Here is a 27640-nt window from a genome sequence, read left to right on the forward strand (position 1 = left end):
ACACATTAGATCGCTAGAACTAAAGAGTACAAAAGCAAATATAAAAAAGCAAATAAAAACCCCTAAGCTGGATTCTTGAGTATATCTGTACTCTGAGCAGCAACAGGTAAGCAGTATGTAACACATCCAATATATTTATCTTATCAGTACCTATGCAATTTTATTATAAAATTAACACACTTGATACTCAGGACACCTCAATATTCCATGAAGTAAAAATGTCAAAGGTTGTTCTTAAGCTAAAAACATTTAAGTGAACTTTACACTTTGCTTTGGGGTTTTTTTTTAACTTTTACAATTATACAAAGATTTTATGCTTGATCTGCCTGGGAAGATACATTCAACAATATTCTGTTTAGTTTCACAAAGCTCTCAGACTGTGGCAGCAAAGCCCACTTGTCAGAGTAACTGTATTACTGGTAGACAAACCCAATAACCTGTGCAATAGAGATCCCTCAATTTCAACCCACAGGCAACTTATGGATTAATATTCAGGCTTGACATAGGCCATGCTGAACAAGAACTTAGAAAGCATCAGTAGCCCAACAGTAAATGATAAGGTGGGGTTTTTTTAAAAAATGTGTTACTAATGTATAAAGAGTATGTTCAAAGGAAACCAGCAACTGTTGGGAGAGATCAATGATTTCACCAAAAAGCAAAACCAGCATGAGTTAAAAAAAGGCTGTAACCCCATGTGCTGGCTAGTGAACTACAGAAGAAAACCTCCTAAGTGTTTAGGCTCTCACCACAAAGCTGGAAAGAAAAAATAACCCTGAGAAACAGCTGCATACAATAACAACTTGGTGGAAATGGATAGATATTTGATGTTTATGTAGTATTATTATAGAAAGAATATTTCTTGATATATTTTTCCATATTAACAGCCAGGCTAACCTTACTCTCTTGCATTGCTGACGTATTTCCCCTCTCTTCAGTCTCCACCAAAACAGGACAAAAAAAAAAGTTAAATTCTTGGTAGCCTCAGCATTCAGTGAGTTCAACAGGTAGGTTCCTAGAAAAAGTTGTCAGGGGCACCAGTCTGGTATCAAAGGCAGAAAGACTGGAAAGAATTCTGATGAAATTGTTTTTAATTCCCAATGTACATGCAGTAATTGGGAGGGAAGTTCCAGAGAGGGAAACTTCTCTATTTCTGTGCTCCTAACTATTTGAATAATTAGGCTTCATCTAACAGCATACAGCAGGCTCACAGGAGTTTGTAGGACATCAGTATATTTCCCTCAGAGTTTAAACAACGAAGTGCATAAAGCAGTCCTGAGCTTAATTTTTCTTCAAAGAGGAAGCTTTACAAATGTCAGTAGCAACAAAACCTTCAGTTTTTTCATGTTTCATGACAAGAAGCAAGATCTTCACACACATCTACAGTATCTACTGGAAGCTTCATCCATGGCAGCAAACACACCCTCTCTGTTCCCACCTTGGATGGGCATGACTGTAGATGAGCTCAAATTTTCAACATACAATTTCTTTATTCCTTGTTCACCTTTGCTAAAGAATCAAGAATGTTTTGTGACTAAATCTCCTCTTGTTGACTAACTCCCATGGACTAGTTACTATCCTCCCACAAGGTTCCACCTGACTCCCAGTTCTAAGTGGCTGAAACACTTGGGCCTTACCAGTTTCTTGCTTGGATCTTACTTCCCTACCAATCCATAGCTCCTGTGAATCTTAACCTCATCAGACCCTTCAACATATCGGTGTGCTTTCTATCTGATCCCATTATCATCTCCAGCAAGTCTTATGGACAAAGAAGTTCATGTAGATGTAGAAAAGGAAAACTACATCATGGAGGAGAACATAAAGAAACGCATCTTTCCATTTTTGCTTCTAACTGATATTTCCTGCTGCATGAATTTTCTAATCTGAGCAACCAGCAAACCTTAAGAGTTCAAAGAATACATTGTCCCTTAATTTCTAGTTGTGTCAGTTTTATGTTTTCTTTCCGTAAGTACCAGTAAGAAAAAAAATTTTCAATGGAGGGGGCCTTTAAACCGGAAACTCAATTTTCAAGTACATATCAGTGACTTAAAAGTTCTACTATTCTCAGTCAACAATATTCAAAGTATGTACACAAAATTATTGGCCTAAGTTGATCCATTTACGCTTTTCACTAACTGTCCAGTGCATCATGGCTCAACAAAAATAAAGATATACAATTAGTTCCTTTTATCAATAAATAATAATTTAAAAAATCTTCATCCCTGGGTCTGTGGCTTTCAAGTAACTCGAATTTTTCATAAGATATTTTGAAATCGCAGCAAAAATATTTACCTTTGTACTTGAAAAAATGGCCTGTCAAGAAAACAAGTGGCAACTCTTGTTCCAGGAATTTTCATTAAACTGTCAGAGTAAAAGCCACTTAACTGCTAGGTTTTCAGTTTGCTCAAGGAAGGCAACTTCAACTAGTCTCAAAATCAAGCATTTCAGAAAAAGATATGAAGATTTTTTTTACTGCCATGGAAACATTCTATTTGGAAACACAGAATGGAGAAACTTACATTTTTCTGTGATCACTGTCCTAATGTCTGAACTGGAAGTTTTATTTTTCAAATTCTGAGCCAATGTAAAAACAGAATCAAGCTGAGGATGTCGTTGGTCCAAATCTGCCTTTGTTATCTGTTGAGAATTAGGATATGATTTTTAAGTCCAAAAAGCAGAATTTAGTTAACATCATCTGTATTATTTGTAGACAAAACATGTACGTGTCACCATGAGTAGATGGCTGTTCCCATTGTTACTGTAACCCTTGAATTGTCACAGTATTATTGCACCGCTTTAGAAAGCGAAAATATCCTGAATTAGTTACTGAAAATCCAGAGGTGAAGGTTAACCTGTACAAACCACATAGTTACTGCAGTCATAGCACAATATTTTCCAGTATCTATTTTTTACACTCTCATAACTTATTTTCCTCTTATCAAGCTATATATATAGGGGGGGGGGGGGCAGAGATGAAGAAGGGAACAAACAAGAAGGAACAATCAGACTATATATTTAAAAAGTAGTTCATTCACTATGGTAACATACCAGAAGCCCGTATCACAAGTATTACACAGTTAAAAGAAAGTGTTTCCAAAGTTACTGAACATCACATTATTCTTTTAAATTCCAGATTATTTTAGTCACCTACAGAAACAGTTTAGCACCCATTTAGCCTGCAGCTTTACTCTACAGTCACTCATGTTAGCTGATATTAGGTCAAATAAAATGAACCCTAATGGTAGCCTACATCTTGCAAATACTGCCTTTAGTCATGGCTCAGCATAGTATTTACATCATAAGCATTTATGTTACATTTTAATCATTTTAGCACATCTCTGGAAATCAGTTTAGTCTAACTACAACACAACAGAACTCATGAGAAACCACTAAAGAGTAGATCATAAAGGTCACCCTCCAAGCAAATATGAAGCTTCTCCAAAGTCTTAAGCATAAGCTATCTATACATTCCCCAAAAGATGTTATTTCAGGAGGTATTCTCTATATGTTTTGTTTAAAACAAAAAAAAATAGCAGTGCCTAGCTCACATAGGGACACAGAAATTAACAGGAAATAGTAGAGGGGGGAGTATAATAATGACAGCATTTAAAGTTTAATTTTCAAGTTACGCATTTACTGCAGTTTCTTTTTTTTTTAAAACACGTGTCATTTCTTTACTGAATGTACAAGTTAAGCCAACTTTCCGATCCTAGTCTTCAAAAAAACACATACTTTCATTCGTGCAATAGTCCGATTGATCTCTTCAGTATTTCCCACGGTGACTATGTTTGACTTGAGCATCTGGTCAATCAATACCAACCAGTCAGCCAGCTCAGTTGTAGTTTTATCCAGATCAGCAGGTGCCGAAAGTTCCAAAGCTTGCTGAGTCTGAACAGGAATTTCCAATGAAGAAGATACTAGCACCACCTTTTGGACATCTGAAACAGAGTTTGGGGGTTTTGTTAAAGAAAAAAAGTCAGGGCCACATGTGCAACTGTGGGAATTACGTGGTTTTTTGTAGTTCCTATAAATATGCAACAGCATCTACAGAGAAAGCATAGCAAAATTTGTCTTTGAGGCATTTTAACCACCAGAAACTACATAATTAAAAATCGCTTTTGATTTTTTTAAAAGGCTATTAACAATTTCACTGCATGCTAAAGATTCACCCAAACTATTCAGCCTAAATACAAAACAAACAAGAAGAGAACTTGAAAAGGCAAAATTACATTAAATCTAATGGACTGAAGTTAAACACAGACACAAAAGGGAATTGGCCCTTATCAAGCATAAAAACCCCAATACTTTCATTCAAAATAAAGGTCTAAAATTGTCTTCCTCGCTTTGGTATTATCTGGCAGAAAGGTCTTCCTTACTCTTGGCTCAGAATTCACTTAAGCACAAGTAAGTTGAGCTACTGCAATAAACGCTTCATGGACTTGACAACACACAACTGTCCTAAGAAGGGACGGATGCCAACTAGTTCAGCCCCATCCTTTCTATCCTTTTAACCTGATACTGCAAAGAAGTGAGGAATGAGCTGAACAGTGAAATTCACTCCAGAAGCTGTGTTTGGTTGTGTTCTAGTTCCAAGAATCAAGCTGGAGCATATTACACACTTGACTCAAGCAATGAAATACAGGAGCAGGAGCTTTACTTAAACGCCTTTATGAAAGGAAACCAAGCTGAATTAAGGTTTTGAAAGGCTCAAACAAAAGTTAGTTTTTCTCCTTTAAATTTTGTTTACTGCTGATGAATTGAAAAAAAAAAAAAGACAGAATTAATATACTGAAGTGCAGGCTACAAATTCTTTCAGGTGTCTTTTTTACCTAGTTTTCTAAAGAGGTGACCTGGGCATCTTTATGCTCTGCATGTGCTGATCTTCCACCAACAACTTGAATAGACAGCCACTGTCAGTGTGATACTGATACAAGAACATATCATATTTAGACAGCTTCCCCTACAACATTCAAGAAGATAAGTACCTAGCAGATGAGAAAGACCAAGCTATGTCCCTATTGAGCTGAAAGATGCAGAATGGCCTTCACTTATAGGACTGCAAAGAATCTGCATGCAGGAGATACTTTACAAATGATTAGCTGTAAAGAAAGCTTGCATTGGATCTTAATTACTAGACAGTATGACCACAAGGCACAAATCCACAGGAAAACAGGCTGTCACAAACAGCTATTTTGTTTTTCATTCTGTACCTAGTACACAGGCTCCTGTTAAGGAGGCCTAAAGCTTTACTAAAACATTCCTCCATTTCAAAACCCCATTTGGGAACCCCAATGGACTTGCCCAATCCTGAACTGCAGAGTGACTTTTTCCCTAACAACTCTCTTCCACAGTAACATGAAGGTAACCCCAAGCACAGCAGTGAGCTTTTCTTATTTCCACTTATCTAAGTTCACAGGGAAGGTTTTCCTTTTTGGATTATTTTTGACCACAAACAGGATTAAACTCAATACAATTAAGCACAACAGAAGGATTGATCACTTACCTAAAGAAGGCTTTGTCTGCGTAACAAGACGAGACTGCCCAATGAATGCCTCCAGTTCTCTCACTCGGTCAGGCACTTCTCTGAACACCTACAGCCAAGAAGAGAGGAATAAAAACAGTAAACAACCTATACTAACAGCAAAGTAATCACTTATTAGAAGGCAAAATATTCTACACCACACTTGATACAATGACATGTCTCAGACATATTTCAATGAATTTTTTCAAGGTATAATTTAAAAACAATAAAACTGCCAAGAGGTACTCAGTGTTATTTCAATACATTCCAATGTCTTAACTAAATCTTGGAGAGAAATAAATAAATTGTTGTAGACAGGTTCTTTACATGTTTTTTACTGCCTAAGCATCAAAGCTATGACTCATTATTTGAGTACGCTTTGAAGGAAAGACAACGCAAAGCGTGATTTGTGGTCAGTGACAGAAAAGTAGAGAAATAGGGAACTAATTTAAGAAAAAAACTCTTAACTAAAACTCTATTGTAGTGAAGACAAATTTGCCTAATTTGCTTTTCAAAAGTTTTTAAAAGGCAGTGATGGAAATGTATATAACAAAGGGGGGGGGGGGGGGAACCTTCTCATAGCCGAGTAGGTAAAAACAGATCGTTTTTCTTACCCTGAACTATCAAAAGCCCCTTCTGCCAATAAATTCTTACCTCCCTGATCTGTAACATAATCCAAAATAATTATAGTCCTTTGTCAAAAAAAAATTTGCGTTTTACACCAACCAGTGAGTTCTTTTCTTCTCATACTTGCCAGTGAGAGTGAACACTAGAGCTTCTATTTTACAGCAGTTATACTCAGAAAGAATCCCAGACACACTTGATTAAGATTTTCTCAGTAAGCTTTACTACAGCTTCTTTTGTTTTCCTCCTAACTGCAGCAAACATTCAGTCTTTCTATACAGTAAAGATTCGTTGTGACTCTTTCCATTTCAAATTAATATATTACTATATTTGCCTCAAATAAGTGAAATATTTTTGATTCAAGCATTTAAAAGAAAGCCAATGTGAAAGCCAATCAACAAAAAACCTAAGCTAAGTAAACTAACTCATTGGAAAAATATCCACCAGTATTTTCACATAGACGTGGATTAAGGCCCATTTCTTCAACATGTCTGCATGGCTTCCAAGACATTTTATGTACATGTCACAGATATAGGGAACAAGGAAAAACCACCATTCCAAGTGCACCACTATATTTTCAGCTTCAGGTACCCAGTGCTGAAGAAATGCACACCTTATTCCACCTCACATTGAGAGATTGCAGGCAATTGGAAAGTTTGTCTTTTTCATGAAGATCAACATTTTTATCCAAAAGCACTTCAGGTTCAGTTCTGTTCAGCCATTCCAGTTTGTCTCTCTGCACTTCCATTTCTTCACTTAAGACCTAAAAGGGACAGAAGAGTTTTAGACTTCAGCAGAATGCATATGCGCTGAAGTAAAGGGCAGGGGGATAGAGAAGCTTTCCTTTAACTCCAATATTTAGACATTTCCCTGGAAATATATAACAGTAAAGCTTCTATTTTGGTTTCCATGCTCTATCTACCAATTATTAAAACATTTATTCAAATATCAACTTTGATTGCTAACTGAAGAAAACCCTACAAAATTGCAAATAGCCAAAGTACTTATATGCTTTCTTATTCTCATCATCATATCTCTTCTCATTGTTCTTTGTTTGACTAGACAAAACAAGGTAAGCTCTGAGTTTCTTTGCAGATGAATTCTTCACCATCCTGAACAGACCAGCAATCTTACTCAGTACTGTTCTATTGCAAACTCACCTTTCCTTAATATACGTAACCAAAATTGCACACACATTCCTGCTTTCACAGGGAGAATGGGTACTTAATAATGCTCTATCAGTGTTTCTCTAGCAAATTCTGCCCTTTCCCCTCATTCTAGTTCTACGTTTCACTTCAGACATCTATATTAAGGTAGATGAAAAGAAAAATGAAACTTTCTCAACAGTCACACAGCAAATACACAACTGAGAGGAGTTGTTTAGATAAACACAACTGCAACTGCTTTACATTGTTTATACATATTTGTTGGAAGTTCAAGCCCTTCCACTTGACTTGGTCTAACAAAAGGTTGTTTGTTTTGTTGTTTGGGGTTTTTTTTAATTACTAATTTTTAAAAAAACGAGCAAGCAGGTTTGTTGGATTGACTACTCCTTCCATTCTTTCAGGATTCCAGAAACATTCTTTCACACATCCTATAAATCAAAGATATTTTGTTGTCAAAGCCAGACACAAAATAAACAGGAAAAATGCACACATACATATGCACCCAATTTATTTGAAATTCCAAAAATCCTTGTAGTTTAAAAAGCAGATTAAACAAAGTCTTACACATGTAATAAAGTATTAAAGCTGCCCAGTAAATGGGACAATGGTGCTTATTTACCAGTTTAAGCTTACCATCTTTTTGTTAGTTTTGACAAAGTTGACTTGGGGACATCATCTCCAGCGAAATTCCACTTACTAAACTGTATTAGTACATAAATTTCTCACTTTTTGATACATAGCCACTATCTTCTGGCTAGACTAAATAGTTATCAACTCAACCCAATTTAGTTTTTTGAGATTACTTAACACAGGTAAGAAGCATCTCAAAGGTTTCCCACAATCATAATATTTCTTTGGCTATTTATAATGTGAAAATTCACCTCCCCAAAAGCCATGTCGTGATGCTTTGCACAAGACATAAAAGTGTGTACACATATACACACTAATCAATCTTGCCTGTAATTCTTGCAAGTTTTCTTGATGGTTGAATGTAAATCTTGCATCCAGAGCATTTTCTACATTTTCCAACCAGCAACGCAGCTCATCAAGCTTCTTTCTGTATTCTATCAGCTGCTGATTCTCTCCTTTTAGCCTTGAAAAGGAAAACAAAAAACCCACATGGGTTTCTGCAGTGAACACCACACATCAGTCCTGCATTATTTTGATGCAACATAGTCATGTTTTTCAGTGGTTGGAGCATTTAAAGGATTCATTTTGGTATTCAAAGGATTCTATCCTCGTTATTAAAATGCAAGAGCCTTGCAAATACATACTGCCACCTTAAGAATAGATAAATTTAGGTTCTAAAGTCACAAAATCGACTTTTAAAAGTCTGCAGGAAATATTAAACGTAAGTGACAGTGATGACAATCTTTGGGCCTAATCATTGTAAGCCACTACAAGGCCACTGTTAGTGAAAGTATTAGAAATGTCCCTACACCCTCTGAGGTAAGAATTTGCTAAATCACACAAGGCTTTATTAGAACTTCTCAAACTAAATAATTAAGAAAAATCTTATTACATTTCTAAATGTATCAGGAGTCAAAAAACCCCATACAATAATATAAATAGCCTCCAAAAAATAACTATTCATTCCAGGGATTTATCCTTATACATTTTTTTAGCAGTAAGAACAGAGGAGAGACCTTAGATTCCCAGATATGCTGAAAATTCATATATTTATCTCAACCTTGCTCTTTGATCTTTTGAAATAAATTTAAGGCTACTTCAAAATGGATTTTCATTTTGTTCAGAAAATATCTAGTCAGATCAAATTATTGCAAACAGACCTAAAGATCTTACAGTACTGTGGGAATTCAAGAATAGTACAAGTGTTTCAATTAGTGTATCTTTGACAATGCAAAAAAAGAAATCAAGTTAATATACTTACAGTTCAGCTTCAGCCAAAGAAAGTAGCTGAGTATTCCTTCCTAAAAAGTCTAGCTTAGCAATTAAATCACTTTAAAAACAAAGAAGTTCTGTGGTTGTCATTTGGTGGGTTGTATTAAACATTCACTAAACAGTGAACTGAAGGTGCATTTATGAGAAATTGCTTCTAGAAGACAGTTCAAAACACAGAGGTCTGGATGTCAGGAGAGTTCAGATTAATGACAGCGTGCAATAGAATGCACTAACTCTCCCAGAGTCTTCTAGATGAGATTCTCCTCATCGGACCTGGTCAGACATCCAAATTCCCCATTAACATATTACCTCTGTTGTCTGTCCATAACCTCTGCAGTGATTGCTTTCCAGCGTCTATTCAATCCTGCCAGCTTCTCCTGTAGGAAGCTCCCGTCTGTAGCAGACAGTTTCTGTATGATCCCTTCCCCAGTTCTGTTCAGTACTGAAACACTGCTCTGATGACTGTTGACTCCCTCTTCAAGTTCCTGTCAGAAAAAAAAAACCACACAGAATTTTATTACTGACCTAAAGTGACTTTGATCTGCAGCTCATAATATGCAAGATGAATCCTGGGTGCATACTATTTTACTAAAACGGGCACTTATAGGCATCTTAAAATTGGATGCTGTTGATTTAAGTTATTAAGAGTCTGTTGTTGAATCTAGTTCAATTTTCTAATGAATGTCATAAAAATATAATGACACAGAATAGGCTGCTGAATACTACTTAGGATCACAAGAAATCATTTAAACACTCAGTGCTAGAATCCACACTCATGTTTGATTTTTCCTCAATGTACAGCACTTTTTAGTAGTGCTAACAGATGGTATGACTTTTTTTAACCAGTTCTTTTCATAACCTATGTTCCTATTTCTGTAACTTAATAGTATTTGAGCTAGGATAATTATAGCTGTACTGCCACGGTCACCAAACAATCTTATATTATTATTAAAAATTTCTTTGCAATTAGATCAGAAATAAGATGATTCAAGAAAGAGAAGGAAAATGTCATAGAAGAAAACTCCAAGCAGCAACAAGGATAAAATAAAAACTATATGTTAGGCAGAACATACCAAACTCTTTGATAACCACTACTGATAAAAGAAAAAAACAATTCTGATCTTTAAAGTTATGTTTTATTCTCTTTATTTAAAAGGAAGAAAAGTAGTTTAGCTAAACAGAAAAGTCTGCTCTTCCATAATGATGAGCTAGAAAGACACCAGGGAATTAAATTCCAGAACTGAATCAAACCAAAGACATCTGCAATTGGAATCTTCACTTTTTCTAGACTGCTTACACAAGGCAGGATCTTACAAAATCATTAGTTTTAAAAAATAATTTGCTAAGTTATAACTGACCATTGTTGCGGTCCATTTTTTAATTGAGTAGAAAGTGAAATAATATGCTAGATTTCTTAACTGATTAACATATTTTAAAGCTGTAATAAAACTTATAAAACAACAAATATTATGCCAACAGTTGAACTGTCAAATTATCTCAAACCCATCCATACTAAAAGTCATCATAAAACCTCATACTATAAGCAGGAGTTAAGCTCTTCCAAGAATCATTTTAAACTGCAGTTGAAAAAGAAATCTGAACAGCTACCACTTGTAAAGTGAAATTTCACAGCCTCATTTCAAACCTGTATGTCTATATAGAAAACTAGAATTTTAGACAGAAACATAGACTTTCTCCAGCTTGCTCATTTTTTGCACAAATCATACATACCTGCTGATGCAGCCTGGCTGTCTGCAGCTCCAGGCTGCCGTCTGGACCACGGGCATCAGCTAGTAACACTTCAGCTTCCGTTATCCAATGGGAGAGGTCATTGAGATCACAGTGGAACTGCCTCCATGCCTCAATCGCTCTATCAAAGCAACTGTTTGAAAACAAAGCATTGAAAATTATCCATGTCGTTTTGGTGAAAAGGCTACAATTCCTACTCCAGTGAGTAGAAACTTGCCTTGCAGAACAGAAAGGCTAGCATGCAGCCAGTACTGGAGTCTTCCTAACACAGTAGCAGCTGGTAAAAGTCAACAGCACAGACTCTAACTTCCAGCTGAAGGAAAAAGGGGTAGTCCTAAGTAAACTTTGTTTCTATCACTTAAAAAATAAAGATTGATCAGCTGCATCAAATTGGTCTGCAGAACCCTTTTCTTCTTTATTATAAAATGGTTCAGATGTCAAACAGTGTGGAACATGAAATATGATTAACTGCTCAGATTTTTTTAATTCATAAACCATGAAGTGCTGGTGCCTGGAATTTAATAAGTGAAGGTGATTTTGATTATACAGAACTGACTGTATTAAAAGTGGGCCCGCAGAAGTAGGTCTTATATAATTTAATCACACAATAATTTACCAGGCATTTAATTATCATCTTTGCAGCCTCAAATTAAGGTGTAGCTTAACTTGAAGAGCAACACTTTCTAAAATGGAATAGGCTGAATTATCAGTCAGAAGGTTGTTTTTCACTAAAATCAGAGTTCTACTATGTTAACAAACTAACAAAACCAGCCCATGAATATTAAATAAGAAAAACATGTCAGACAGAATGGCTCACTTTCTATTTGCTGATTGCTAACTCTATGTCAGCATTATAAAAGCATTATGAAAGAAATAGGACAAATGTCTCAAAGGACACAAGACTGGACACAAACAACATGAAATCTACATAAATGCCAACAGACTGGACAGCATCCCATTCCAAACTAATAGTCTTTTTAAAGGCATAGAAGGTCAGGTCTCCTGTTAATGATAGGACCCTCTAATGTGACAGAGGAAAGATCTCATCTGCAGCCCATTTTTGTCTTAAACAATTCCAACAGCAAAGACTCCAGGGTTTCTACATATATACATACAGATGCAATCTGAAATTAGCAGCATAACATCAAAGATATCTGAAACCAAGCTTTAAAGAGCTACCATTGCATCTATTTTCTTCACTAATTAAATTCAACAATCCCAGAGTTCCTAGTGAGATTATTTTCATCAAAATTATCTCATTTTTATCGACACCCTTATTTCTTGGTACATACAGGGCTTTTTTGATATTATTTTTCATGGCCCAATTCCAATAAAGACAAAAGCCTTTAAAATCTCTATTTAAATTTTTCTGACCTTACCTCCTAGTTCTACCATTTCAGTTTCCCGCACGCAACTCAATTCAATACACTAGACCAACCTGTAGACTACCCCAAATCTCAATCTCCTTTTATTTCTCAGGTACATTTCAGTCTAACTGAACATAGTGTTTCACAATAGTATCTCATTACACATTTAATAAGAAGATATATTCTAAGCACTTTAAATAGTTTTAAAGATTTTATCGGCTTCCTTCAAAATGTAAGTTTTGGGGGGAGTTCTGAACACATGACTTTTTCAGAATCCAGAATTTTAGAACATTAGAGGAAAACACTTTGAGATTCAAAGCTTTAACTCCTGACATTTCTGTTATGAGTCTACAGTTCCATCAGCATTTTGAGCAATGAAACAAAGTTTCACTCCAGTTTTGAGTCAGATGCACATGCTACTGTTTCACTACAGCCTGCCTCAGCTCAAAGATAAAAGTACCAAATTCCGGTCACTACAGCACCAAGACTTGGCTACTCCTTGCCTCCTCCACAGGAATCTGCTTGCTTCCAAACCACAGCTCATTCCTAAGTCATCAATACTTTTAGTACTGGGGGCAAGTCCACAGCAGAAGGAGCAGAACTAGCAAACCAGCACCGTTACAAACAGCTCAGCGAAGCATTAGGCCCATACATACACACATACATATTTTACTTTGCACATATGTTCAAGACAAACTGAAACCAAGTGGATATAGTTGAACACTTAGAAGCTTTGCTAAGTGCAGTTTAATTCAACTTGATCTGGCTATATCAGAGCTTTTATCAAAGTTTTCGCTACTTAGCTGGTAGTCAATGTCAAAATCATTACTACCTCCGAGAACTAAATCAGTATTTTGCCACAGACTTCAGATGTTGTTTCTCCTAATTCTGTCAAAATCTTTACCCAGTTCAGAAATAGAAAAAAGCCAGATTATTAAGGATTTAAGAGTCTTCTATAGCCATCTTCCTTATATTTAGGGTAACACCAGGAAATGCAAGAATAAACTTGGTTAAAAAAGAAATCTTCTTGGTAACACAAAGTAACGCCAAAATACAGCGTTTTAATATCGATACTAATATTGTCTTCATTAAAGTTAATATTCTATTAAAATTGCAGCACTTGAGCATATTCAGGAAGCTACATACCATGTAGCCTAAACTGCATGTCCAGTAGTCCCTTTTGTATGAAAATCACAGCCAATATTATTCTTCTTAAGATGTAGAGCTTTAGAAACTTTTATGAAGTTCAAGATTAATTTGTATTCAATGAACCAAGTGAAGAGCTAATCTGTTGAATTTTGACAGCTAATCATGAACATTGAACTCACTCTTCAATACGCTTATCCTTTTCAATGGGAAGACTAGTTTTCTGGCTAACCCTGGCTACTTGGGTATTCAAATTTAAGTACTAAATGAAATTCAAACTTACAAAGGGATAATAAAGTTTTTCAAATAAGTTAAAGGGGGTAAAAAAGCCATAACTAAATCTTTGCATGCATCACACCTATGAAGACAATAAAATAGATGCAGGTGTATAAACACAGACGAGCACTAGATTCTGGAGCAGTTAGTTATCTCCTAACCACAGGCAGTCAGCAAGAGTATGAAAAGTGGTACCCTAGGTGGCACCACTATATGTTTTCAGATTTTAAAAAGTAAAACAGCAGTTCCTCCTGAGTTATTAGAAATCTTGATGCTTCACCAATCCAGAATTTTCAGAAGTCTACTTTGACAATACCACCAACCAATTTTTAACACTCCTACACACGCACCAGTACTCAGAAAGAGTTGAAAACATCAGCTTATGTAATGCACACTCTTTCTAAAAACGTATCTTTAAAATACATTACCAAATGTGTTTGATACCAGATTTCTGGTGCTACAAGGCAAGTGTACATGGCTAGACATCACTTTATGCTCTCTAAAACTTCTGCATTAACCTTATATCACCATTAAAGAACAAATACTGTAAAAGCAAATTAACTACAGCATGAGCCTTTGCATTGAATTTTAAGTTTCATAAAATCATTTTCAGTCATTAAGGGCTTTTTACATAGCAGCAATCTCATCGTCTACTGTTATTTGCAGTGTCAGTACCTTCAAGCTTAGTGATAACTTCCTGAACACATATTTTGATATTTTCACCAATTCCAACTTAAAATGCCTTTGACACACTTCAAGATTGATTACATGGCATTTATGATTATTATTATTATTATTAACATGTTTAAAAACAAACAATACCAATAAGGCATTTTCAGTTTAGAGTATCTTCTGTAAGGGGTGGGGGGTGGGGAAATCAAAGCTTGGTTTAACTTGCATTTTCCACCCCACTCCCTGCACACACACTTTTTTGGCGTAAGTGAAATTACAGCTATTTGATATATGTGGAAAGGAAACAGGAAATACATTTTTCTTAAGCACCAATTTCAATATTCTCTTGTTCTCTCAGCCACAGAATTCGTACAAACCAAAATTTTTATGTTTTGTAAACAAAATATTCTATTTTATAAATTAGAAACAATCAGCTTCATAAAATCACCCAAACTACAATTTGCATGTTGAGTATTTCAGCATTCAATAATACTGGCAATTACTGTACAATACTAACATATTAAAGCTGATTACTCTTGATCATCATTAGGGTACATTTGTAAAACACTTATATTTAAGTACGTAAAATATTTACCACATGTTCACAGAAACCAAAGATCCTTGACTTACCACTTACGATCATTGTACATTCTATTAATTCTGTCCCACTCTGCATTCAACTGGGTTAGAGCATCTCCTATTTGTATCGCCTCAGGTCCAGATGCTTCTAATATAACATCAGGCTGCTTCTCGTGTATGACTGCAATTTGATCCCCAAGTTTATCCAAAATATCTTTTATGTTCTGCAAGCACAGTAATGACACAAGATGTTAATAAAGTCAACACCAGCAGGAAATGAAGAAATAAATAGACCAAAAACTAATCTCTTCAAAATACAGTTCCAAAATTCAATATCCACAATAAGATCATGACCATCAGCATCAGCAGTTTACACATTAAATCAGTTTTAGCAACTGAACTGAATAGTCCATGGCACCTTTTGAAGCATGTGTCCTCCTCAGCATTTTTATGAAGAGGATGAAATACTTTATATATCCAATCTGTTCCTGAAGTAAAGGGGCACACCATACTTCTCAAAAGACCAGTATTATCATTATTAAACAAATCTGCCCATGTTATGAAGACACTGTACATAATACATGCACATAATACATACTCATGTAAAAAATGAGCCACAAAACATGACTTTATTATGCTTCACGTGATCTCCCATATGCACAGAACTGCAAAAGCATAGGCTACATGGAAGTTTTAGATTTAAATGACAAAGTTAAATCAATCTATCTCCAATAGCATTGAACTATGATGCAAAAATAACTTTAAAGCAGATGCTGTTCTAAGACGGCCTTGGTATCCAGAGGACAAACAGTCCATGCAAACAGTGGAATTTACTTATTTTTAATTTAAAACAGTAATACTTCTAAATTCTATGCTCTGCTATTTGCTTCTTCTGAAAACATCCTTAGAAAATACATTTCAAAATCAGACAGGAGACTTGCACCAAAATGAGGTATTTTAAGCCAATCTTAACATAAACACTCCTAATTGTACTCAGAGCACAGTAGAGTAAACAAGGACAAGATAATCTCATCAGCAAAACAGAGGAGTCACCCACTTTGTCATTTCCCTATTGCTTTTGAAAACTATGCCAAAAAAACAAATACAAAAAATGAAAGCATGTATACACCATAAAGAAAAGCAGGTCAAAAAAGTGGACTGAAAAGCTTTTAAATGACCTGTATAACAGCTACAGAAACAGCTGATTAGCTCCTGGTGAGAGGTCAAGTCTGACTTGTCCCAACTATAAGAACACACAGACCCCACTATGCTTCTCAACCCACAGAGGTACATCTACACTGCACCACACCATGTGCAATTCCCAGCTCCATAAGATGTTTTATGTGGGAATCTCTGTATCATGCTCCTTTGCACACTCAAAATTAACAATGACTCAGATTTCTACATACTTAACTGACATTTGATAGCAGGATTCAGTATTTTCAAACCTTCTTCATCCGCTTTTGAAGAAGTGCAAATCCTTAACTACTTCCTCATCATTAATCGCACAGGTAAACTCGCTAGCTGACAATGAGAAGTGGGAGCTTAAAATTGAGCACATACTGATGCTTTGCCTATCAGAACAGGTACTGTTGTCTTGTGGCCTTATATATAGCTTCATACAAGTCAAGAATTACCCTTTTTCCCTCTTCCCATGTGAGTAATTATTTTTACACGACACAGAACAGCAGCTGCATTAATGAGACCAAGCAGGAATGTAAAAAGATTAGCTTTATGATTTATCTACATATTATGTAGACTATGTGACAAAACCACAAGTTTCTCCAACAAAAGAAGTTAAGTCCTTCTCCCCCAACTCCCACCCAGCTTCCATGCTGCTCCCCTTTGTTTCCAGATTCCGCAAAGAAAGAAAAAATAACCATGAAACTGTCTCATTGTTTAATTTCAGTGCATATTGATCCAGTATATACTGAGAAAACAACACAAATACAGCTGTACAGTTGTTAAGGTGGCCTTCTTTCTTTGACCATTCCCTTCTCCCCTCTCAGTATAATGCTTAGATATGCAGTACCTTCAGTGAATCTTCCTGAGCTGAAAAATCCTCATAGATGCCAGTATTCAGCTCCGGTGAATTCAGCAGCAGCTCAACATCAGCCATAGCCAGCAAGACTTTGTTGATTTCAACCAAATATTCAGCTGAAAAAGGTAAGGTCCTAACTCCTGGGGCATGGTGGCCTTTTAACCTCTGCTGGACAGGGATTGCCTAAAAACATGAAAGCTCATTTTATATTTCAAAGAACAAACAATTTTATGAAAAAGTCCTAAATCAGTAGATTATATTCAGAATAAGTACTTTTCTACATTAAAGGACAAAACAAACCCCTTTCTAGCAAAGTTACAGGAATCCAGAAAGCTGCAAGTCCTTCAGAGAACTGTTTTTACATTTATAAAAGAAGTTAGAAAACAGTAGATACCATGCTTCACAGTGACCCTGTATTACACTTTATTAAAACTCTGGGGGAGTGGGAAGGGTACTGCTGTTTCTCTCACCTTGACGCCTTCCCCATGTCCAGAAATTACACTTCTTGATCAAGTCTGTACCTAGTTCTGATTACAGCCCACTGTTGCTTTCCTTCATCATCAAGGACTCTCAGAAGTCACCAATTTACTGAAGCAGACTTTTCCCTCTCCACACTCTTTTCAATAAACACCCCCACTCATATTTCCCAACCATTTTTTTTAAAAAATAGTGCTCCACCAGTACCTATATATATTTTTTAGCAATAAGAGACCCTAACTCCTCAAGAGCTTGGCAGCTGTTATCTGCTCGGGCTGTAACACCAGACTATCTAGCCAAGTACCATGTTAGCAGATAAGAAAGCAAGAACAGTAATTTAATGCAGCTTTCTCTTGGATCATAAAGGATGTCCTGGATCGGAAGCACTAGGAAGCCAGCTGCAAGAAGCTATACTCTGCCATGCCTGGCAAATGTATCAGAGGCAGGTGAAGCAGATACTCTGAAGACTGAAAGCAGATTTTTACTGAAAACGTTTCTCGTCCAACAGGATTCTATTACCATCTCTGAAAACAGCCCAGTTCTTCAAATCTCTAAATGAAAAACTAAACCCACCTCCAAATACTAAAGAATTCAAGTAACTTCTGAGCCACCATCCTGCACCCAGTGAATCTGAGGCAGAGACACTTGACTGCAAGATTTACTAACAGCTGAGAACACACTTAAGAGTGTGAAGAATAAACATATGTTCACCCGTGATTTCAGGCAGTGAATTTTACTTTGCAATTAGTCCAGGCTTGATGCACACATGGAAATCACTAGCACAGCTGACAACCACTAAAATATTAAGCCCCACTAACAAAGTTGTTTGCAAATACCTGTCTGTATCGTCCTCCTCCACATGTTTCTGAGCATTTCAACGATGTCACACGGATTAACGAGAATCTAACATACACTGCCTATGTAGTGCAAAAGGAAAGAAGACTGCAGCAGAAAAGGTATGTTCATGTATTCACCATTCAGGATTTCTCCTCTGAATGCTCCTAAGGATTTTATTTGTTATGTGTTTGGGGCTTTTTTGGTTTGTTTTTTAAAGTAGACATTCCTGTATTGAAACTGGGGACAGCTGTACTTCCACAAGACCTTTGCCACCAAACATGGTATGTTTTCAGTCATTCACTGCACACCAAATAAATAAGATGTACAGGCACGGAAGCATAAATTGAGTCTACTGAAAACAAGTATTATAGACAAGCATCATAAAATACTCAGCATTGCTTTTGATTCAGTAACAGCACAGCAAGCAAGCACCACAGTAAAAAACAAACTACTCCATATGCTTTAGCTACAAATCCAGCACCTTGGTCCCCAATGTTTCTCAAACACATTTTCCTGAGGCGCTGTATATATTTTGTCAGGTTCCATCATTGCAATTTGGAGAAAAAGCCCAAGGCTTAAGTGGTATGATTTCCTGTGGAAGGAGAGGCCCCTGCTCCAAAGAAATGAGACAGAGCTTCTACAACTCAAAGTATATTTTCCACAGCAACGTGGAACAAGCCTGGCTTTGAGCAAACACCAGGATACCTGCTGCAGCACTGCCACGTGCAACATCTTCACAAGGCAGTTTCTTTAACTCTCCATCATCCCACAAGTCCTATTCTCACACAGGCAGCAGTCCAGAATCTAGGCTTCAACCAAATGAACAGGTTACTAGACTTCATTATCTTTCTACTTCACACATTGCTTTATCTCTCATTAGAAAAAACTTGCACAAGATTCGAAACAGCATCTGCTGGCACGCAGCAAACTTGTTCTCCACTTGCTGCCAACAGTGACATATACTGAAACTTCCTGTTTCCTCAGCAGCACCATCCTGGGCCAGGTTGCCCCTCTTCTGCAAAGCTGTGAATTAATTCGTCCTGGTGCTGTTCCTGCAGAGCACACCCCTCATTGCTAATCTCCTCCAGTTGCCTCCCATGACTGAGATTGTTTCCTCTTTTCACAACTCTTCCCTTCTTAAAGGTGAACATATATATGTGTTATAAACACATTAGTGCTTTACTGCAGCCAAGTTTTAATTGTTCAGCTGTTCTCTAACTTGCATTGCAGACTGGCAGCTTCTAAAATGCAGTTTAATGTACTAAGAAATGGAAGAGCAGAAGTTTGACATAACTCTCTCACACAAATCAATCACCTAAATGTCACAGAAGACTTTTTTAGGGGTTTGGGTGTGGGGGCTTTTTTAATTAAAAAAGCATGCAAGCAAACCCTTTTCTTAAGGATGCACTAATAAAAAGTTAATCAAAGATTATTTAGGAGGCAATTTAACTAGATGACTTAATATCCTTTTTTTTTTTTTTTTTATTAAAGTTGATCTCTCTAAATACTAGGAAAAATATAGGACTGGGGAAAAGGGGGAATACTCAGTTACTAGTGTACATTCTCTAAATAAAGCCTCTCAATGAGAGCTCCTAAAAATAGTTGTAACTCAGTGGCCAAATAAAAATTTGTTTCCTTCTGTACTTACCATCTAGTTTGACCTGCAATTCAGAATTTAGTTTCAGAATTTCTTCCCCTTTCCCTTTTTACACTTATTTTGAAACAAAGTCTACCAAAAATTCAACTCAAGCATATACTCTGACTTGCTTTCAAATGGATCATGGAAAATACTGCCCAAGAAATTGGCATAAAATTAAATCATTTACCTTGCATGCTTAAGTACGTATGTATACATTTTAACCGAAAGCCTAATCGCAGCTCACCAGACATTACTTATCTTTGCAAATAAATACCCCTTTGGTGAGAAATGCTTACTTCTTAAGCATTCCATGCCCCTTCTCTCTCACACTCAAAATATTTCATAGCAGTTGTCTAGGAAAGGGTTTTCCAAACCTAAAATATCATGTCCATTTTTTTTGTTCTTCTGGGTTAAAGCAGTCAGTAAGCAACAGATTTATGGGCAATGTAGTTAATGGTTCATATATAAGTAACCCAGAACCTTTCATTAAAAAAAGCACAATAGGCAAACAAACATGTTTTCTTTATTACAGGGATAATACTTCAAGAGCCTTCAAGACCGTGAATGTGTTTCAGTTTGTAGGAAGAACTGAACTGTGCCCGCAGCATAAAATTTACTTACTATCTGCAAAATGGTTTTCTAAAATCTGGAAAAATCTCTCAGAAACGTCAGTCAACTAATTACCTCTGCAATTTAAGGTTTAATTTTTCCTTTCCCTCATTTTGAGCAAAGTCAGAACAGAGCAATTTAAATAAATACTAAAGCAAAGTTAGAAGAGAAGGAACTCAAGGAGATACAAACTTCCAATGCAGGCTTCTACAGCCAACAGACTAGTGGCAAAACAAGGGCAATTCAGAAGTAACTGCTATGCGGAAGGGTTACCAGTATTTCAGAGACACTTAACTCTATAATCCCTATAAACATACATAATAAGGAATATTTATGATCCAGCTACTGTCATCAAAACAATATATAGAGATATATGATCTTCAACCACCATAACTAAGTCATCTCCTCCACACTCATTTACAAAAACATAAATAATGTATTACATAAAACCTTAATTGGAGTCTACTCCCCAGCTTGGTGGCCAAAATCTTTCTTTCCCCAAACACTAGTTTCTCTTCCTCTGCTCACTGCAACTTCCTTACATGAAGGTGAGGGGTTGAGCCAGCTGCACACCAGTGGATCAAGAAATTATTTAGTGCTTTTCAGTCCTGACCAGAGACGAGCAAAAACACTGCAATTTGCTATTTGGTAGTCTGGAGGCCCTACGGATACATCTAGGGTTTTCCTTCTCCTTCATCAGGACATCCCTACCAACTAAAGAGGGAGAGTGAGGGTGTTCAAACACAGAATAGATGGTAAAAACTGGGGAGGGGCAGTTTCTGTTACAGAATTTTAGCATTACGGTCCCCCCTGGTGCTGAGGGTAAGTCAAGCTGGGTGGCTCTGAGAAAACTCTGTAGCATCTGTGTTCATCTAAAATAATGATGGCATTTAGAAATACTATTTCTCCCTTTAGAAACGATATGGTCCCATATCATTTTTGGTGTTCAAAATCAATTAGTAAAGCAGGTGAAAGAACAAGCCATAAAAGTAAAGTAAGGTCACTTGAGACAGGCTGGCTTAGCACTCAAATATCAAAAAGCTGGAGGCACAGGCATATGAAGCAAGGACTGCACTTCCCAAGTTCCACAGCAGTAATGAAAACCTCTGTGGTACCTCTCTGGAAGCCTAGCTGACTCAGACAAGAAACTACTTGTGAAGTATAAGGATATTTTTTACACAACTAATTCTGAGTAAAGATAATGTTTCTCCATCAATAGTCTATTGTATTTGCTATGGTAATCCATATTTACATGGTATTATGCATTCACCACCCAGATACCAAGATGCAGTAATCCAGGAATGGATCAAACAGAACCAGGGATTAGCTACAGTATATTCCTAAAGACAAAAGCTTTATAGGAGGCCAAGAATCTTCCTTAGATAAGATCAGTCAACCTGCAGCGAGACCAATAGCAACAAGGAAGACCAGTCCATGGCACAACTGGATTGCTCCCATTAGCAGGGAACCATACAGGTGCACCTTCTTCCCTTTTCAATCCAGTAATTGATTCACTCAAAGCAGCTGATGGTCAAACAGAAAAACTCAGTCATGTTGCTTTACTTTAAATGTGTATCCATCTCCTTCAAACAAATTTGCTGGCATCAATAAGGTCCCAAGGAGCTCATGTGCAAGTACCACAGTACACCAGGAGTGACCACTGGGGACCCAAGAGAGCAGTCAGAAGTTGGACAGTTAAACAGACCCTGGGGCCATCTTTGCTGCCCAGCTCTGCATGAAAGGCTTATAACTTGAAAAATTATAATTCTCTCTGAAGAGAAACAGATTTAAAAGGTTTACTTTCATAGTTGATATTGAATAGCTTCTGTGAATGAGCAGACCATCTGCCATAGGTTGACAGCGATCATAGGCAGCTGAAGGCACACAGCACTACCACTGTGAGTGAGGAGAAGCACACTATGATCTCGTGGTGTGAGTCTCGCAGGGAACCAGAGCATTCTACTCCTGCCTTCAAGTTAACTGGTGCTGGGTTAAAAAGTTACAGAGCGGTCCAAAAAGAGATTGATTGGTTTTAATTATGAAACTTCATATGCAGAAACTGAAAGGTATTTGACAGATTGCCTAGCCCCCATGCTTGTCCAAGAAATTACTTACTGCTTCACAAGGTTCCTCACTGTTATTGCCTAAAATATTAATGCAATTACCATGCAGCCAAAGTGTTCTGAAGGATGAAAAGGAGAAATAAAATTTTTAAAAAACCACCAAAAAACCTACAAAACCACAACAAAACAAGAAAAAAACACTGAAAGTATCTGTACCCTCAACAATTAAGGCATACAGCTTTCTGGGCAGTAAATTTTATCACACCTTGACTTCCTATTAAATCACTTGTGAAATTGTTTGCCAAGACACACACACACATTATCACACATAATCTTCCCATCAGAAATACTTCAACCTTTGTCATTTTTATTAACCTTCACTGTGTACAGTAATATCAATCACATGAGGGTAGTTATCACTCCCTAAGCACTTGAGGCAGAGAAAGGCGACATCAGAGTAGTTGCAATATTCCCAACCACAGGATGCAGAGGCCCTGCATTTAAGCCTCAAACAAGGCTTTTATAATACCTGCACCAACCAGGCATTGAATCAGGCTGTTTGAGCCAGTATATCGAAACGAGCTAAGTATAATCCCCATGAGCAGGACTGGCAAGAGAAACTGTCCTGATTCAGCCACACTGCTCAGATCACACTCCAAGACTTGGGCGTGATGACTGGGATATTTTGGACCTATGATGACTATGTAGAAATCCCAAACCAGTACATGCAGACAAATTTCCTCATGAAAAATGAATGCCATCCTTTTGAAAACACTTCTTTCCAAGAAGGTGTCAAAAGAACAGCTATAAAACCCTAATACATGAATCTCTAAAGCTCATACATAACATTCACTCTGTTTAAGAGTCTCATTTACCTGTAGTTTTTGTTCATCTTCCACACCTTGCAGCCCTGACAGACGGTGCTCAGCCTCATCCAGCCACTTCATTAGACTATCATGTTCCTTCTTATACTGGGAAAACACTGGAGAGAGTTCTACCACCTGCCTCCTTTGAAACGACCTATATTCCTAAAATCCAGATATTGGGAAAATATCGTATAAGAAGAGGGAAGTAGTGAACAGGTCTTATCTATTTGAAAAACAAAAATACTTGAGGCATTCATTTGAAAAAGCAAATTCTAAATTATGCAGTAGTGGGCATTTATTTTTTAAAATAGCTATGTTCTATTTATCTGCACATACATGTAATCAAAGTCAGCCCGAGGGACTTACCCTGTCTTTGAGCTACATTTCACCTTACCAACTCTAATATGATTCAAACATGTGAGCTGAAAGGACTGTAAGAATACAGATCCCCTTTGTTCTACACAAAGCCATTTTTCATATGGCACTTGTATGAAAGCACCACAACATACTAGCATCCACAATTGCTGATAATACCCTCTATAGAAAGCAAGAGGAACTCATGTTCACACAAACCTCTTCAGCCAAGAACTCAGTGAATACGTTTGTGTAAATGTCTATGTAGCCACTCTTCCAACAGTCTGGTGGTGGCGACAAACCTCTGCTGGAGGGCCAGCAAAAACATGTGAAGCAAATACCCCACTGTCTGCACATATAGGGGGCCCTCTGTGAAGCTGTGAAAAGGATTTTAAAAATCAAACCCACTCCCCAAAACTTTAGAATGACAAAATTCATATTTTGAAATTGCAAAGATTCAGAGTCAGATTAGCGTACACACATTTAACTCTTCCCCAGAGAATCTTACACACTAAAAGAAGTCATAACCAGGTTGTAAGTAGGATGCCAAAAGGAGAATTCCATAAATGAGCTTTAACTGCAATAACTGCCATAAACATACCTGCACACTGTTGTACTTTTTCTGCAGAAGCAACAGCTGTATGCGGATCTTCTCTCTCTTATGGTCCTCCATAGGCTGCTGTAACAACTGCCCTCCCCTCTGTAAAACTTCTTCAATCTGAGCTCTTTCTTGATCCAGCTAAAATTACAGAAGTCTCTATTATCCACAGAAAGCTCAACTACGCTTTCCAAAATTAATTTATCTGCTCAGATATTAACAGTAATGGTACCAAACTGTTATTTTATTATCCAAATTTGAGCCAAATTCAAGCAGAGATTCTCCTCCACAACTACCAAATCCAAAAATCCAGCTTGGTCATCCCATAAACTTCATAAAGAGACGCCCTGAAGGAAACTCACTTAGTAAGCCAGCAATAGGCAGCAACAGCAAGAGGGTGCTATGACTTAAACTCCATGCGTATTCTAAACATTTCTTGACAATAACAAGTAAGCCCAGAGCAGAATAGCAAGAAAACAAAAACGTAGTAAGTATGCACGAAAGGAAGTATATGTTCTATAACAATAGGTCTTTCCATAGAGGCCTTTTAAAAATTGTTTTCTGTAGCATACATGCCATTTTCCACAGACTTATATTCAGCTTTCCAGCTCAGTTTATATTTCATTAAAAGGAAGGCATATATGGTGGCCTGGCAGGACTTTATCCAATTCTGTAGCCAACAAGGCTACTGTCAACAAGAGGCAAAAAGTATGACAGTTCTATAGCAACGATAGCAGATCCTAGATAAATATCTATAAAATGATAAATTTTGTTCCAAGTTCTTATTTGGACTTGCCATGAGACATAACACTTTCCTTTGCACCTCATCCCACAAGCATCCACTGACCTGACCTATGCACTGTGATTTATATGATACCAGTTTAAAGTGAAAAAATATCTACCCAATGTAATAGAGCCCCAAAATAGCTAAATACATAGTAATAGTCTCAGCTATTTCAACATAATTTCAGACAGTTAGATATGAAGAAATAATGTTTTGCACCCTATTACTCTTACAGGAAGAATTCCTTATAAACAGCTACTTTGAGAGGAGAGAAGATAAATAAAAATCAAAGTTCACTACCAGAGTTATATAAAACCATGATGAAAATACAGACTGATGTATGACTAGCTACTCTCAGTGCACCAGCCAATAGGCGGCAGCAGCAGCTATGGGAAAAGTATGTACAGCGTTTCCAGCAACCTAATAACTCCCTTCATTTTCTACTCCTGTCTTAAAAAGACTTTTGTAGGAGAATTCCCCCTTGAAGTCTGAAAGAACGTAACATGTGGACAAAATAGAAAGGGAGTTGGTTAATTATTTAATTCTTCCATTGTTCACAAACCTTTTCATCTTCCCCACTCAACTCCAGATGCTTTTCCACAGCTTTTAACATATTCTGTATGTCACACTCAAATTTTTCCAGGTCTGGAAAAGCTACTCTGACTTCACAGGGCTCTGACATGACAGGAAGTCGTTCTTGTCCAACAAGCATCTGCAAAGCAAAACAAACAAGCTGAAAATTTAGTTGGAGCTGTCATACACAGTTAAATGACTTAAACCAATTCTCCATGAACATGCATACCAGTTCATAGGATCATCAGATATCAGCGTAAAAAAAACATTTCCATACTTGTTTGATCTGACACTGAGAGTTAACATGGATACAGTGTTGATAGGTAATACCAAACTTCTACCTTCAGACTTCAATCTGAGCATTTTAGTTTCAAAACAAAAAAACCCCTCCAGTCACATTAGGTTATGGTGTTGTTCAGTGGTTCACGTATGTACTACAATATATACAGTTTTCCTGAATCTTTATAACACACACTTACTTGTAAATTTTCCCTTGCAACTCAAGTTATCATCTGCTACTCAGAAAAAAGAAGCACTTGGTCTAAAATAAGCGTGTCCATTTTTCACATATAAATAGCTACACTGAAGAGAATAAAAGCAGCAAAGTGTTGTTCTAACACAAAAATCTATCCCCTAAAGCTATTTGCCATCATTTTGGCATAGACCCCCCCCAAGCATGTTTTGGGACTTGCTCAACCTCACCTTGGCACTTTTGATGTGCTGAGAGACCTTCTCAAAGTTACGATTCAGTTCTGCCAGTTTGGGTTCAACAAGTTCACGGCACGACACCCCCCGACCATTCATTAGGATGATAGCCTGATCACGCACATTATCCACTCGAAGACTAACATCATCTAATTCAGATGTTAAGCGCTAAGAAGTGAAAGAAAAAGTGAACGGTTACCTTAGGAAAGGAAAACAATATTTGAAAAAAAAAAAAAAAAAAAAAAAAAAAAAAAAAAAGAAGAAACAGGCAGCAGACCTGACTTGACTTCATTTAGAATCCAGAAGTGGTTACTTGACAGAGATATTTCCTACCTTCACAGTTTCCTCCTTTTTGCTTGCTGACTTTTTCTCAATCTCATCCAGCAACGCTTCAGCCTGATACAACCAAGTACTTATGTGGGCAACATTTTCATCAAAAATTTCTAGTTGGCTCTGATGATTCTGGAAAAAGATGGGAAAAAAAAGTATCAATATGAGAAACTTAAATGGCACAAAACACCTCAAAACAAAACCCAAACACACCCAACAAAAATCACACACCAAAAAAGACAACCCCGGCAAAACCACTATTATGAGTAAAAAGATCAACGTAATAAAGCATTATGGATACACCTTGGAAAGGAACACTTAAACTGAAGTTGTACCTTTCACATTCAGTATTTACAAGCATTCAATTTTCATTCTAGACCCTTCGATATTACTGTTCCTAATTCATAGAAAGGGAAACAGAAATAGCTGAGGTGGTTTGTCCAACTAAATACAATGTATTACAACATTATAGCCAGACCACAACATCTCAGCTGACCAAAAAACCCACGATTTTTTTCAGTTATTAGAAGATAAAGCAGTACACTTTATGCGTGGTGGTTGTTGGGGTTTTTTTTAACTGAAAGGGGATTAGACCAAAACCTACAAATTGTATTAGTCAAGTTTTGATATTTTACTGATTACATTAAAATATTTCTTCCTCTTAAGAAAAGTCACCACACTGTAGATGTTTTAATTAGGTATGCTTTCATATGAAGTCAGAAACTGTAACATTAGGTACCACAGACAGAAACACCACATTGTTCT

At 36.9% G+C, this 27640-nt stretch overlaps 1 protein-coding gene across 5 annotated transcripts in view; it reads right to left on the reverse strand.

Moving 5' to 3' along the window:
• Positions 1-27640, reverse strand: part of UTRN (utrophin) — a 384959-nt gene that overhangs the window by 228508 nt on the left and 128811 nt on the right. For 4 of the 5 annotated variants that reach the window (XM_074896615.1, XM_074896617.1, XM_074896614.1 and 1 more), the window contains 14 exons: positions 26879-27007; positions 26543-26713; positions 25830-25979; positions 24487-24624; positions 23541-23693; positions 17032-17223; positions 15051-15223; positions 10942-11092; positions 9520-9695; positions 8266-8401; positions 6756-6905; positions 5501-5588; positions 3730-3935; positions 2517-2634 (listed from right to left, as the gene is read on the reverse strand). In XM_074896615.1, the coding sequence (XP_074752716.1) occupies positions 2517-2634; positions 3730-3935; positions 5501-5588; positions 6756-6905; positions 8266-8401; positions 9520-9695; positions 10942-11092; positions 15051-15223; positions 17032-17223; positions 23541-23693; positions 24487-24624; positions 25830-25979; positions 26543-26713; positions 26879-27007 (2131 nt within the window). The remainder of the gene's footprint in view (positions 1-2516; positions 2635-3729; positions 3936-5500; positions 5589-6755; positions 6906-8265; positions 8402-9519; positions 9696-10941; positions 11093-15050; positions 15224-17031; positions 17224-23540; positions 23694-24486; positions 24625-25829; positions 25980-26542; positions 26714-26878; positions 27008-27640) is intronic. The other variant, XM_074896616.1, reaches the window with a different exon arrangement.

Source organism: Athene noctua, chromosome 1 (genome assembly GCF_965140245.1).
Source record: "Athene noctua chromosome 1, bAthNoc1.hap1.1, whole genome shotgun sequence".
Classification (NCBI taxonomy): Eukaryota; Metazoa; Chordata; class Aves; order Strigiformes; family Strigidae; genus Athene; species Athene noctua.